At 47.6% G+C, this 15,667-nt stretch overlaps 1 protein-coding gene across 1 annotated transcript in view; it reads left to right on the top strand.

Annotated features, from left to right (window-relative positions):
- The window catches only part of PLXNA4 (plexin A4), a 439,477-nt gene that overhangs the window by 312,553 nt on the left and 111,257 nt on the right, over positions 1 to 15,667 (top strand). The window contains exons 5-8 of the mRNA XM_085299727.1: positions 32 to 155; positions 3,540 to 3,693; positions 6,422 to 6,521; positions 9,109 to 9,223. Coding sequence (XP_085155853.1) covers positions 32 to 155; positions 3,540 to 3,693; positions 6,422 to 6,521; positions 9,109 to 9,223 — 493 coding nt within the window. The remainder of the gene's footprint in view (positions 1 to 31; positions 156 to 3,539; positions 3,694 to 6,421; positions 6,522 to 9,108; positions 9,224 to 15,667) is intronic.

Genomic DNA, 15,667 nt, shown 5'->3' with positions numbered 1-15,667 from the left:
ACCCTGCCCCTTTCTGTTCCCATTTGCTCAGGTGCACAAGGAAGGAGCGATGTGAGCGCTCCAGCGAGCCTCGGAGATTTGCCTCGGAGATGAAGCAGTGCGTCCGGCTTACTGTGCATCCCAACAACATCTCTGTCTCCCAGTATAATGTACTGGTAAGGAATGTTAATCACTATCTCCATCCTTCCCTGCCCTTCAGATTTAGTCTGCCCATGCTGTCAATCTGATGGTCCTGGGCATATGTTACTTGGATTCAGCAGGAATGGCAAGGATGGGAAGCTCAAAGCCAGGAAGTTCTCCAAAGGCCATTAACTTTCCCAGCAGCTTCCTTGGCATGCAGAAAGGTTTTTCCTGGGAGGGCATTTGTTTATCTCCTGTCTAGAAGTATGGAAAAAGGTTTCTCGGTTTTGTGTGAGGAGCTGAGGGCATCTCTGAAGGGCCTCTGCACTCTGTAACTGTTGTGTGCACACAGTGCAGATGTTTACTTCCTTGGGAGAGGGGTTTTTGGATGGGTGGGCATGGTCTTTAGGCAAGGGACATCACTGAGATTAGAACTGACCCCCTAGAATAGAGGGGTACCATGAGCTATTTTAATAAGCTCTAATTTCCCATCACCTTGGGCAGAAGTGTCTCCTTCTTAAGCTACCGACAGTTTCACTCTGCTGCAGCTACAATACTGAGTATGCAGTGCAAAGACGCAGGATACTACACAGAGGAACCTAAGGCTCCTAAGGTCCATGCTATGTCATATGACCTTCTTTAGAACAAAGTTTAACCTTTAAGGCCAAGAGCAGTTCAAGACAGCATCTAGCCTAGCCACACAGTGAGTGATAATACAGCAGTAGGTGATCTTGACCCTTCTTCTGGGCCTGAGGAAAGAAATCACTGCGGAAGATCTCGGCAACTCTTGGCTTCTCTTCCAGCTCATGACAGCAGTAGCAAATGTAGTGAGAACTTGACACCCTCTGAGAATGAAGTAGGGACCCATTTCATTCAGGCTACCAAGGCGTTATCCTTTTGACCCTACTAGTTTGGACTGGAAATGAACGGATAAGTCAGGGCCTGAAAGCTCCATTTCTGGGTGAATTGATCTCTAGCCCCACATCCTGAAAGGTCTAAATGGTATTGCTCAAAGTGCAGCTGTCAGACATCTAGGTGATGGTTTTTGGAGTGATGGGTTTTAGTCAGTGATAATGAAATCAGCCTTTCAAAGTCTGCATGTCCAATCATTGCTGCTTTGTTTCAGCCTCTTAACTTTGCTGTGACTTAACTTTCCTAGGCTTCAAACAAAACTGATCTGAGACATCTTAAGTCCTTTGTTCTTCTGGGAGTTCAAGGTTTCTTTTTCTTATTCTCTCAGTAGTTTTTGAATTCTTTTATGTTAGAATAAATCCTGGGGGACTAGCTGCTCAGGGCAATTGAAATTGATAACAGAATAAAAGACCTTTACCTCTAGGTTACTCTGGTAGGGCAAGCCAACCCCAAGCTGCTGAGATCAGAAGTTACCCGTTTCTCACTTCTGCCCAATAGCCTGCATGAAAATTGCCATGGAAGTGTCAGCCCAGTTCTGAATGGAATGGTGTCCCAGCTCATTCACAACCATTGCAGCTAGTCTCTTGGCAAACCAAGAGGGGAGCAATGATGGCTGAATGGCTAGTGATGTCCTTGTGGGGTCTCACTTGGGTTCTAAGAGACAACAATGTCACATTCTTGCCTATGGAGGCAGAGGAGTTATCTGTGTGGTCAGCTAATCCTTTAACTTTTGGACACTGATACTGACTTGGAAAGCTATGTGTGAGAGGAGATACTTGCCTCAGGGGAGACTCTGTTCTTCACTCACTGCAGCAGCTCCAGAGCAGGCCTGGAGGATATAAGATTTTGTTTCCTCAGGGTGAGTATTGGCTCATTATGTTTGTGGCCAAGCTCTACTAGTCTATCCGTTGGTGTCATCCTCAGCATGGCACACTTATATTCTTCATTTGTTGTGCTCGGAGAGATTTATCAAGGAGAACAATTTCTCCTTCTCCACTGCTGACAGTGTTTTCATGGGCAGGGAGATGCAAGAGAGAGGCCACCATTTAACAGGACAGTTTTGAACAGCCTAAATGCTAAATCTGTCCAAGTACTCAAAGCCTTCTCTTGCTCTCCATCCAAGAAACAAAATTGCCTTTCCCATTGCTGCTCCCCTTGCCAGGAAACGAACATATTCATGCAAGGGTTTTATGACAGTCAGGGCAAAGACTCATCTTCTCAGCCTTTCTCCCTCATGGTGCCTAGCGTTGAGAAATAACCCCCACGTCTTCTACAAATGTGGGAAATATAGTGAAGGGAAGCAATAAGCAAGAGTTACGTTACCCATTATCCCCTGCTTTAGCACTTGGGCTGACCTCCTCTTTTTTTGTGCTGATAGCCACAACACTTCAGCATGCATTGTGTCTCCTTTCAGTGGCTGTCACCTCATATGGGGCCTCAACTAGCTCATGGAGTAAGCAAATGTAGAAATCATCCAAGTTTGTGCCTGCCTCTAGTGACTGGCTCTAGCGGTTGGTGACAATAACCCTAAATTTATACTGCTAGGTCATCAGCAGCTGCTACAAGTACCCTTTGATGCCTCTCTGCCTTTAGTCACAGGGTGTCTTTGTTTAAGAGTGGGTTAGGCAGGACCCTCAGTGCTGGAGAGCAGTGGTACAGGACCTTATCTAGTCTGAGAAGAGAGAAGCATGAATGCCCTTTGCTAGTGCATGAAGATGGTAGAAACCAGCCGTGCGATTCCTTTCTTTAATGACCATGTGTAATAACATGGTAAATCTGGTGAGGGCTGTGAACTCTAAAATTACCATGAGTTCTTCCTTCACAGCTTTTTTTTCTTTTTTTTTTAATTTATGATGCCCTGATACAGCACAGCCTGAAGGCTAACTGCTTCCTTGGTGGGATGGGCAGGAGAGCGGCAATTTGCTGTGCCTCCAGAGAGAGTAGTTTTCTGTGGTGGACCAAAGGCTGTAACTAGACTCTCCTTACGCAGGAACTTGGTGACAGAGCGCTCCCCCCATCTGCTGATGCTAGGAGAGCAGGCCGTAGAGAGTTAGACTGGAGCGCTACAGTTTCTCTGTAGTCTGCAGAGTGCCTCTTGTGAGTAGCAGTCACCTTCCTCAGAAACCGCGTGCCTTGGGGTCAGCAAAGCCCCAGTTTTCACAGCCGGCTCCAAAGACTCCCTGTCTAACCTTACACTTGCATGACATATAATGAGCACTCCTTCCCCTCCACTGACCCAGCCAGCACTGGGATGCAGTGCAGTTGTTCCTGCATAGCCATGTACCACTTGTGTTGGCATCGGCATTTCATCTCCTTTCCCCTCCACATACACATCCCTCTCCTGAATCGCTGCTTTCTGTTGAAGGAGGATGCTCTGTCTAGCAAGAGGCTCTTTGTCCAACTTCTCCAGTGTAATTCTCTCCTGCTTGCCCAGCTCTGTTGTTCAGCTCTGTATTCTCTCTTTTCTTTTTCTGTCTCTTCTTCCCTCCTTCCATCTTTGCTTGCAGCTAGTTTTGGAGACCTACAATGTCCCCGAGCTGTCAGCAGGAGTTAACTGCACCTTCGAGGACCTGTCAGAGATGGATGGCTTGGTGGTGGGCAGTCAGATCCAATGCATCTCACCAGCTGCCAAAGAGGTGCCCCAAATCATCACAGAGAACGGTGGGTATCTCACAGCTCCCCCATTCGTAGTTCTCCCTTTCTTTCTCACCCCACTTCCATGTGTCTCAGCTGCAACTTGCTCTAGAAGAAGTTTGGCTTACAGGAGCCTGAGGATGGGTTAGTTTAAAGCACAGGAGTAGGTGGGACTCTGTGCTGGTGCTCGCTGGTGGAGCAGTACAGCAGCACACTGTAGCATGTGTGTGCTGAGTGTGGGCATGCTTGCGCGTGTATGTGTGCACACGTGCCAGCAGTGAGCTGGGATATCAATACCTGCATTAAGGTGTGTATGTGTGATGGTATGTGTTTTCAGAGTGCCACCGAGTGGCAACTGCATATATCTAGCAAAGACATGAGACTGATGCAGTGTCTTTGGAAGTATTTTTCCTAGGCTGTAAGTGCTCTCAAAATGTCCCATATATCCCATCCTCTGTACCAGCCAGAAAGTCCTGCAGATCTGAATGATCTGTAATTTCATCCTACTCTTCCAAGCTATAGGTCTGTATACTTAGTTTCTTGTATTTGTCCCCCACCTTTACTCCCTTCAACTCTTCCCAGGCTGTTACTGTCTCTCTCCCAGTCTGGTCCAGAATGGAAATACCTCTCTCAAGGATGAAGCCCCCCTTCTATTTGTCCCTCCCCCAACTCCTTACTCCCTTTTGCTTCCCTTTTCTAAGTACTTTTGCATTTGAGTCTTTCTGCAGGGACTTGCTATAAGGACATCAACACTGTTGATCACTGCAAGAGGCACAGAGAGGATGCTGCCATTTTTGTCCTTGGCTTCTTATGGATTTTTGCTGTAAAGTTTGGTGCTGACAACCCTCTCAGGCCACAAAAGATGAAGTGACACACATTGTCTCTCTGCTTTCTCCCAGTTACACACAGCAGCGTGTGTGCTCTCTGTTACAGTCCCAAAGCAGGAAAATGCATCTAAGCACCCAAGAAGCTGCTACCATCTTCAGGGCTCCCTGAGTCATAAGTCACTTTTGCCTCTCAAGATAGAAGCCAGGAATCATTTCCTTTGTGTGGACATCTGTCCAGGACTGGGCTATAAATGACCAGAGAATAAAAATAGTGATGGAAGACAGAGGCAGGACAGCAGGGAGAGATTTATGTGGAGCAGGGTTTCTAGAGAAGCTGGGCATCTGCAGCTTGTATCAACTTCAGCAGCTGGTGCTCTGCACCTCTGCAAAGACCAAGTCCTTCATGTATAGTGCCAGAGGCTGGATTTGAACCAAGGGATGTGTGGCTCTGTAGCGTGTTTGATCCCTGGAGCCATGGAGTCCTCAGATTCTGTTTTAAAATATACACAAGATGTTGGCAAAGTTGTTACATACGAAGCAGTTAACAGAGCTGTCAAAGCCGGCGGCAGCAGATGGGCAGCAGAGTTGAGCACTGGCAGCAAAATGTGTTTAGTCAAGTGTGTGTGGTGTGTGCATGCGTATGTGTGCATGTGTATGTGTGCGCTTGTAGGTGGGTGTGCATGTGGGTGCATGCTGAGATGAGTTGTCAAGTTTGCTTTGGCCTGATTGATTAATGAATCTTTCAGGTGAGGAGGAAAATAATAGAGGTGAAAAGGGCAATCAGGCTAAAGTGTTGAATTAAACATGGATTCCTTCCTCACCAAATTACTGCAGTTAATTCACCCAGTTATTACCCACACCTGATGGGCTTTTAGGATTTGAATAGGGCCTTTGGCACTGGAGAAAGAGCTGACAGTTAACTGCTCAGCATGGGAGCAATGGGAAAGGGACACGGAGAGGATGAAGAGAATGTATGTAGGAACTGAGGAAGGGGTTTTGCTGTGTAGACAGGTCTGCTATGGAAATAGAGATGTCCTTCTAGATGGGCAATGGCTTATGGATGTCTTACTTTGAGCTAGATTGTTTGTACCCGAAGGCCAGGGTGAATATGCCATTACCCAAATAAACAGTTCGCTTGGGAACCTCCCTGTTCATCAGCATTTCCCAGTGTGCAGCCAAGGACCCCTTACTCTATACTCCCTGTAATGGTATTTATCCAAGGGAATTTCCTTGCCGCAGCATTCTTCATCCTTATTTTCTCAAGGGTCACCTCTCTTTGGAGGCAGAATATGGAGATGGTTTTCTCCATGCATGCATGCATGCATGCGTCCTGGATTTGGGGCTATTGTCAGAGACAATGAGTAAGGAGGGTGATGAGAAAGTAAATCTTTCTGTGCCGCCTTGCATCTCCTAGGGAAGCAGGTACATTTCACTGTCAGGCAGAATATGCAAAGGACACTTGTGCTTGGGGCCAAAACCACAAACCTCCTCTTCCTTCTGGGAACATCAAATGAACCTGTAATAATGAAAACCTGTAAGAATAATACTCCATTTTAATGGCTTCCTATTCCAGGTCTTCTCCTCTCTTTGAGATTAATTCTCCCACTTGCCAACTTTATTTATCATAGTTTTGAAATTAGTAAAGAATTCCTAACACCTGTTGGCATCATCAAGCCCAGGATCTGCTCCTAGGCAGAAGAATTTCCAGTGGTGAAGACCTATTCCATCACCTTAGTCTCATGAAAGAGGTAGATGTGCTTCATGTTTGAAAACTGTACTATAGAAGTCTTATTATATACCTACATCTATGGAAGACGGGCTAGCCAAGATACCTTAGGCCAGCATCTAGTATATACTGATGTCATGGTCAGTAGTGCTTTATTGGGCTAACAAGGCAGTCACATTGATACATTTAATTTTTTTTCCAGGAGACCATCACATCGTCCAGCTCCAGCTTAAGTCCAAGGAAACGGGTATGACTTTTGCCAGCACCAGCTTCGTCTTCTACAACTGCAGCGTCCACAACTCGTATGTTCATTTCCTCTGATACCTGCTTTCCATCCCAACCCTGGATCTGCCACAGAACCTGCTGCTAAAACACGCATCCCCCAGGCAGCTGGTTAGGTGTGGAAGATACCAGAGGTCAGGGTCCCTTGGGTGGTGGTGGGCACTGTGGGGTTCTTCTTGGGAAGACCAAGAGCAGTATATCACCCATCTGAATCATAATCTCAGTAAATGACCCCCTCATCTTCTTATTAAGCAGTTGTTTGTGGAAGACTGGGTCCTGCCCATGCATATGCACCACCAACCCTCATCCATACTGTCAGTCCCACTGGCAGGAGCCTGCCCCAGGTAGTTAGCGTATGCTTGGGCCCTCAAGTGTGGAAAGCTGTGAGTTGTTGTTTTTATTCCCTCATGACCGTATTTTCCTCCTGTGAGCTCCTTTTCTGCACTGCACCCCACCCTGCCTCATCAGACAGAGCCTGCCAAGGCAGAAAGGTGCTCTTCCAGCAGTACGAGCCACCCCTGCACAAGGCTGAGCATCTGTGTCCCCACCACCGAGCTTTCAGCCTCCCCAGGCAGCCCTCTGGAAGTGCCAAAAGGGGATAATTACTACGGCTCAGCAATTCACAAGGAAAGGCAAATCCTATTTCCGTGTTCATGCTGCTTTGACAAACAGTGTCAGAAAGCAAGTGTGGGGGGGAGAGAGCGAGAGAGATGGTGGTGTTAAATATTTATGGCATGTTTTGGTTTCTTACTTGACAAACTATAATACACTATCCATTTTTAATTTGATGTAGCAGAGCAAGCACTTGTTACCAATTTGAAGAACAGCTCGCTGTACCAGAGCTGAAAGTGGATTGGCGCTGAGCATGATTTCACAGAGAGACACGGAAGAGGGTGTGTGTCTGTCTGTTGGGCTCAGCCAAGCTAGACCGGATGCAATTTCTTCACTCCTGGTCAATTAATAATTTTTCCTTTTCCATAAAAAAAAATAAATAAAAGAAACAGTAGCACATAAGGGCCAGAGAAAATTTCTCCTGAATCCTCTCCACCAAGCAGCAGCATGGAGCTCCTTGACAGTGTGAGCAACCAGGAGTTACTACCATCCAATGCTTGTTTTATGCAAAGACCTTGTTATGGCTCAATTTGGTTCCTGGTGAGCAGACATCATATAACATAAAAATGCTTGATGTAGGTATAAGCCAGTGCTATAACCCAGCCAGGAGAAGTGTTTCCAACTCTTTCTCGCCAGGATTTGTGGGACCTGGGAGAGCAAAACTTTGTAAAATGGAAGGATTGGTTCTTTCCTACACTCTGTGTAGGTGACTTTCTAAATATGTTGTCTGCACTCTGCTTGCCAGATAGATGCTAAAATAACCTTTACAACTCTGCAGGGATAAAGAAAATAGGAGCAGAGTTAAGATATATGCAGGAGCCTCACCACCATGGGCACAACCCATGCTAGTAAGCCTGTGGGGCACAGGGAGACAAATTCCCTGCTTTGCCCTTGTTAATCTTGGGTGCATACTAGTTTGTTACTGGCCTCTTTATAAAAAGTGTGAAAGTGACCAGTCACAGGAGTGGGGATGCTCAGCCGGATGGGATGTGTTGTGCGAAGGCTTCCCGCCCTGCCGTAGGCACCTCTCCACTTGGTGAGCCTTTGCCTTGAGCACCTTCCCATGATGTGTTTGTGGCTACCAGGGCTCAGTGAAGTTTAGTCATGAGGCAATGAGGCTACAGAAGTTTCCATCAATCTGCTAATCTTGTGGGTTTTCCTACACTCAGAATCTTACTATAGGCACAAAGAGGGAAACACTTCTTAGGTGTGAAACCAAGAACTTACTGCTAGTCTAATTCAGTTTGTATGGGATAATCAAAATACAACAGTTAGTAGCAGGCTAGTTGCAATGATCCTGATGTAGTCCAAATTATCTAATTAATTACCTAATTAATACTAAAACCCCCCTTCGTTAACAATGTTACATGTAAAAATTGTTATACAAATAGCCCTCCTAGTATCTATCCATTCTCACTGGTTTGACATTCATACTTCCAGCGTCCCTCTGCATCCTGGTGCTGACAAGTTCAGTCTCCTCCAGCAGAATTAGGGGGAATGTAATGATTATCTGCCACCATCCTTAGGTCATCACCACAAGAAGAGACTTTTCTCCTCAGTCATGGGTCTGCTTGGGGCTGTTTTGACCCTTCCTTTCCCCACCACTGCTCCCTTCTGCATGGCCTCCACTCCAGTAGGAGAGTTGCCCAGCGCCCAGCACAGGTCACACAGGGGATGTTGTTTGCCAGGTAGGGATTGCCCAGGGGTAGCCTTGGTCCCATGGGTGCTCCTGGCGCTGAGCTCAAGCCAAGTGGGCAGGAGACCCTTGGCCATCAGACACTGATGATCACAGTGACAATCAGCTCTGGCCATGGCTGGCCTGGAACAACCTGACACTCTGTTGAGTCAGGATAAAGCCCATGGCTGTCTGCTGCTGATGACCCAATGTTTGCTGGGTACATTTCCCTCTGAGAAGCTCTATCATCTGCAAGATCTGTCCTGTTGGCTCAAGGGGCCAGGCAGGCCAAGTGACCTACTCTTTCTCTCCATCTCCAGGTGCCTGTCATGCGTAGAGAGCCCTTACCGGTGCCACTGGTGCAAATACCGCCACGTCTGCACTCATGACCCCAGCTCCTGCTCCTTCCAGGAAGGACGAGTCAAGCTGCCAGAGGTAGGCAGGGGTGAGGGACAAGTGTGTGGGCTGTTCAAGGCTAACACCACCTTTGGGTTTGGACCAGACCAACAGTCCCAGAGGCCTTTCCCATCTCCAGTCCTAACCTCTCCCTGGTCTGCTCATCCTCATCTTTTCCTCTGCAGCTAGCTCCTCTCCTCTGTGCTCTGTCATACCCCTGGGAGCTGCTCTTGCCCTTCCACTGAGAAACTCTGACGGCATAAATACTAGCGCAGGAGAGGGTGCCTTTTCCCAAACTGTCACGGCAACACTTGGAGAGGCTCTGCGTAATGGCACTGCTCTCCACCAGCAGCTAAGTGCTGTCACCTTAGAACTGTGTGGACAGCTCATGCAGGCCATGTGTGGCAGAATAGGTGCCACCAATATACATGTGCTGTCAGGCTTGGGAATGGAGGGCTTGGAGGCTTTCATCCAAATATAAGACACAAGTGTAGAGACTGTGTTACCTGAGAAAGCTGTTGCAGCTGCCAGCCATCGCTGGCAAACTGGCTGCAGGTCTCCTGACACTAAAGGACTGGAAGGGATGGGAACCACCGTGTGTGCAGATCCTCTGGGAGAGGAGGAAAAGAGGTTGCTTCTTGGCACATACTTCAGGCTGCCAAAATCGGTGTGTGGGGGGGGAGATTTGAGGCCAGGTCCACAGTAACAGCGAATTTCAGCAGTGGTTTAAGCACCTTGGCAGCTTTGTGAGTTTGGTGCTTAACGGCCAGTGCATCAAAATTCCTCCAGCTGAGGTCTGGGAAATGCTTCATTGCCAGTCGCTAAGCCAGGGCTGAACTGGGCCTTAGGGCTTAATATGGAGTTGGCTGCTGCATTGCAAGCAGTCTGTCTGGCTCGTGTTGTAACTAACGAGCTCTTGCAGACAAGTGGAGCTCAGGAGAATACAAATAGGAAGCCACTTAATTACTTCCTGGTCAGGAATGGTCTGAAAGCATTCTGGCCTGTCTGGTAAATGACCTGAGATGGCTTGTTGTTTGCCTGGCCCAGGGGACCAGTACCCATTAAGTGATCTGATATCTCCTGAACCACCAGGCGCAGAGGCGGCTGCTGAAATCTCCAGGAACGTGGGCTGCATTTTGTTCTCACTTTGGAGGCTGAAAACCACTCTGCTTCCTTTCTTGTCTGCTACATCTGGTGTCTCTGAGCTGTTCCTCCTGCCCTGTGCCCCAGGCAAGGCAGTCTGCTGGACTGAATGGCAGAACTGTAGTGGCTCCACACTCTTATGGTATCCCCCGTTCCCTCTCACTTTTTCTTTAACGTACCTGCTGGTTGAGAGCCGAGTCCTGGAGCAGACAGCTTGAACTGCAGTGACAATGGGACAGACCATAAATACTCATGGGCGTGGAAGCTGACACTTCTTGATCTGCCGATATTCAGCATTTGCTGCTAGACCACTGGAAAGCTGGTTGAGAATTTGGAGGGTGGATGTGTCTGATACCCTCTGCTCAGCCAGAAAGTGGTGCAGGCAGCTAGTCCAGGGCTTGGTGCTTCTCATAGGCCTATCTGGATGGCGGGGAGCATGGGTCAGAATTTGGCCAGTCCTGCTGGTCACAAGCTTGTGTGTCTTGCACATTGAGAACAGGAGAGGTCTCAATCCCTTGTGCAGGTACTGGGATGCTGCACAGGAGTGCAGTGGGCATTGGGGCACTTTGTCTTCTGCCGTGCAATTTATCTCCTCTACTAGACTTCTCTACTACTCTGATAGGTTTCATTCACTAATCACAACATTCACCTCCACAATTCCCATTCCTTCTTCCCTCCAAGCTCCCATGCCCAAGTGAAAGGCTTCCACACTCCAGTGTGTCTTTCTCTCCCTCACCTGATCACATCCCTGGCATTTCTGACACCTGCTCCCGTCAGAGAGGAGACCATGTAAAAACTTTATGTCATTCCAGTTACTTAGCGAAGGGACTGGGAAGTGGTACCCCAGTCTTTTCTCTACCACTGCCAAGGTCTTGCTCTACAGTACTGGGGAGAAAACTGTTGGCTCATTGTTACCTCCAGATTTGTCCATGGGAGCATGTCTTTTCTGTGACTGCTTTATGTCCTCTCGTTTCGTTAGTTTCTGAAAGATACCGTCTGCAAACAAAGTGACTGTACCGGTGTGGGGAGGTTATTTGGCAGTACGGATTGTTCTTTCTTTCTGGAACCTCATTTAATGGATGATTTCATGATAAATTTCAAATACTCCCTCTATGATCTTTCAAAGCTGCTCTATGAGATCTGCATGGCAGCAGTGAGGGGACAAACTTGACCATAATAGGGGACTATTGATCAGCAAGGCAATGATCAGTTCTCCAGGTCCTGGAGAACTGGAGAGGTGCCTGAGGACTGGAAGAAAGCCAGTGTCACTCCAGTCTTCAAGAAGGGCAAAAAGGAGGACCCAAGTAACTCTAGGCTGGTCAGCCTCACCTCCATCCCTGGAAAGGTGATGGAACAGCTCCTTCTGGATGTCATCTCCAGATATATGGAGGAAAAGAAGGTGATCAGGAGTAGCCAGCCTGGATTCACCAAGGGGAAATCCTGCTTAACCAATCTGAGAGCCTTCTCTGATGGAGTGACTGGCTGGGTAGATGAGGGGAGAGCAGTGGATGTTGTGTATCTTGACTTCAGCAAGGCTTTGGACACTGTCTCCCATAACATCCTCCCAGATAAGCTCAGGAAGTGTGGGTTAGATGAGTGGACAGTGAGGTGGATTGAGAACTGGCTGAAAGGCAGAGCAAGGAGGGTCGTCATCAGTGGCGTGGAGTCTAGTTGGAGGCCTGTGGCTAGTGGCATCCCCCAGGGCTCAGTGCTGGGTCCCATCCTGTTCAACCTTTTCATCAACGACCTGAATGAGGGGATGCAGTGCCTCCTCAGCAAGTTTGCTGATGATCCCAAGCTGGGAGGAGTGGCTGACACACCTGAGGGCTGTGCTGCCATTCAGAGAGACCTGGAGAGGCTGGAGAGCTGGGCAGAGAGGAACCTCCTGAGCTTCAACAAGGGCAAGTGCAGAGTCCTGCACCTAGGGAGAAATAACCCTAGACACCAGTACAAGCTGGGGGCTGAACTGCTGGAGAGCAGCTCTGCAGAGAAAGACCTGGGAGTGCTGGTGGATGACAAGTTCACCATGAGGCAGCAATGTGCCCTTGTGGCCAGGGTATCCTGGGGTGCATTGGGAAGAGTGTTTCCAGCAGGTTGAGGGAGGTGACCCTGCCCCTCTGCTCAGCCCTGGGGAGGCCTTATCTTGAGTCCTGTGTCCAGTTCTGGGCTCCCCACTACAAGAGAGACATGGAGCTACTGGAGAGAGCCCAGCGTAGGGCTACAAAGATGATCTGAGGGCTGGAGCACCTGCCCTATGAGGAACGGCTGCGAGAGCTGGGCCTCTTCAGCCTGGGGAAGAGAAGACTGAGGGGGGATCTTATCAATGTCTACAAGTACCTGAAGGGAGGGTGTCAAGGAGACAGGGACAAACTCTTTTCAGTTGTCCCGTGTGACAGGACAAGAGGCAATGGGCAGAAATTGAAGCACAGGAAGTTCTGCTTGAGCGTGACAGCGAATTTCTTCCCTGTGAGAGTGACGGAGCACTGGCACAGGTTGCCTAGAGAGGCTGTGGAGTGTCCTTCTCTGGAGATCTTCAAGGCCCACCTGGATGCAACCCTGTCTAACCTGCTCTAGGTGACCCTGCTGAGCAGGGAGGTTGGAGTAGATGATCTCCCGAGGTCCCTTCCAAACCTTACTGATTCCATGATTCTATGATAGCAGCGTGCAACACATGTATGTTATGATGGTCAGTGCTAACCAGGGCTGCAGTCCTTGCAGCTTCTGCACCGAATTCATGTCTGGTCATAAACCTTTTTCTCGTGATAGATAACATCTGACAGCAAGCTGCTCAGCTCAAGAGTTGCTATTGCTCTCTCCTATGTAGAAGAAATGCTTCTCAACATTTGGAAAAAATGTTTAACAACTGCAAAGACAGTGGCTTGCAGAATCGAAAGTATTAGCAACAGCTTTCTGCCTGGGAATGTGAGAAATGTCCTGTACTTTCAGTGACCTTCTTTTAACTGTCAGTTTGTGGCTCTCAAATATTAGAACTGCATAAAGATAGCCTCACATTCTGATAAAGATTTGCATTTGTTGTATCTGGAACAGTTTTGCCAAATTGTGCTTTGAACAAATGCTAGATGTATCATCTCCCACACTTCCATTGAGAAGTCTTCTCACTGACTCATCTCTCTCACTGAAATCTCCAGCTTTCTCTCTTACATTCCCCTTTAATCCAGTGCCCCTCATTTTCTTCCCTTTCTGTCCTGTACATCTGACTATTCATTGAGTGGGTTCTTTGAACAATGAACCATCTCGTGTCTCCAAGCCTGGCTGGGCTGCCTATTGCTCATCCAGTCCTTCACCCGTTCCTGAAGACATACATAACTATCCAAGGTCAAAAGAACTGAGATCCACTTCCAGCCTTCCCCATGCCCTCTTTAGTAGTGCTCAAAACATGACATCACTTTGAGTGGGCATATTTTTACTGACCTTTCATCTTCATCTGCGATGTTCCTTCCAATCCTTTCCTCAACAGACACCCTGAGGATGAGGAGAGGATGTATGCCCTACTAGGAGGGCATGGGTATCTGCTAAATCAGCAAAGTTTGAGGAGATACTGATGTGAAACTACTACCAGCATAGGATAGTTGGACCATCCCATTTGCAGTTCTTTAGTGAGACTGATGAGCAGATTAGCATGGATAGCTTCCAGGATCCTGTGGTCGATTTGCACCAAGAGACTCCTTGCCAAACAAACAAATATTGGTGATACTTTGTCATAGGGACCAGTGCCAGAAACTCCCTCCCTCTTTAATCATCATTGCTGACATGCCAGGTGTTTTCTCTTCCTGCACACTCTGGCCTTTACCATGTCTTTGCTGATCCACCCACTTTCAGGTGATTTTTTCTCTCTTTGTCTGTAGAGCATCTTGCCCTCATGTGGGCAGTGGCTTCCCACTCTCCAGATTGCCTGGGATGCAAACAGACTGAGCGGGCTGGTACACATCCTACCTGGACCAGCCTAGGGCACTCTGAAGGAAGGCTTGTGTTTATTTGTATTTCTGGCTCCCTTGTTTCTTTAGCACATCTCACAATTTTCTGGATTCCTTGGGGCTTAGTCTGCCCCTGTCCTTCAAGTCTTCTTCATGTGTTCTGAAAGCATCTTGGACAGGTTTGTTTGTTCTTTTGTAGTAGGAGTTTCTGATTAATGTAGGGCACAGGTAGAATTTAAGAATAATCCTGGATGGAAGGTGGAAGGGCTTGGAGATGATCCACACTGCTCAGAAGGTGCAGGGGTGTTTTTTTCTGCATAGCCTGTGTTCTACTATCTAGGGTGCTTTTGATCCACACTGTGGATATTTGCAGCGAGCCAGCCCTGGGTCACAACAGGGCAGCTGTCCTAATACCACCTTGAATACCTACAGATCAATAAAAGACAGAAAAGGCCCATCCCAGACAGTCTGCAGGGCGGTGGAAATTTTATACAGGCACTAGCTGTGGGGGGAGAAAAAGCTGTTTGATCGCAGTGCAGAATTAACTCTTAGAGTGCACTCAGGACCAAGTGGACTCACTCCCTGCTATCTCTGGTTAAACTGGTGATGTGCCACACGCATGCATAGATACAATTGTCAAGGAGCCAGGACTTTGTTGCCTGTCGCTCATCAGATGCTTGGTGAATCAGCCCTGTCCATAACAGAGCTGAATCAACTAGTTTTGGAGCCTACTAGGAAAGCCCATGTTGTCTCCTGGTTACAAACTCCAGCATGCTCATGAAGCAAGAGTATTTATGATTATGGCGTTGAACTCAATCAAATAGGTTTGACGACATTGCCGGATGATTTGTGGCAGAAATACTTCACTTTGACGTATAATTTCCCTTTACAGAAGGTTTTTGAAAGCCAGGTCCAATAGCTTGAAATACACTGACTGGCCTTTTGCTTTATAAAGGGGAGCTGGTATTATTGCTGTTGAGGTGAAGAAGGCAAAAAATATATAATTTAAAACTAAATTGTGTGTACGGGAGTGTTTTTCTCTTTTTCTCCCCCCAGAAGAGCTGGTAGTGAAAGTGGAGAGAATTTCAATCGTGATGGAGGAAGGGAGCAGGCTATGTTTCTGTTTTCTGCTTTTGACACTTGATACTGACTGTTGTTAAAGTTACGATGTGAGTTTAGTGTTTTATTGCCAAGCATTACATTACAAACTAACATCTGGTGAAAACAACCCTTGCTTACTCTTGACACAGCCACTAAGCAAGAGCACTCACCTGTTTTTCCACTTATATAGCCAAGAGAGTCAACAAATAGTGGAGGGAAACTGAGGCACTGAGGAATAAACCAACTGATCCATGAGCCCTGGAGACTCATCCTTCCTGTTACCCAATAAACCTAATTACTTTGT

This window comes from Rhea americana, unplaced genomic scaffold (genome assembly GCF_003343005.1).
Source record: "Rhea americana isolate MKP2758 unplaced genomic scaffold, rheAme1 scaffold_1, whole genome shotgun sequence".
Taxonomy (NCBI): Eukaryota; Metazoa; Chordata; class Aves; order Rheiformes; family Rheidae; genus Rhea; species Rhea americana.
The sequence above is the reverse complement of the archived record's forward strand: the minus strand, read 5'-3'. Positions and strand labels throughout refer to the sequence as shown.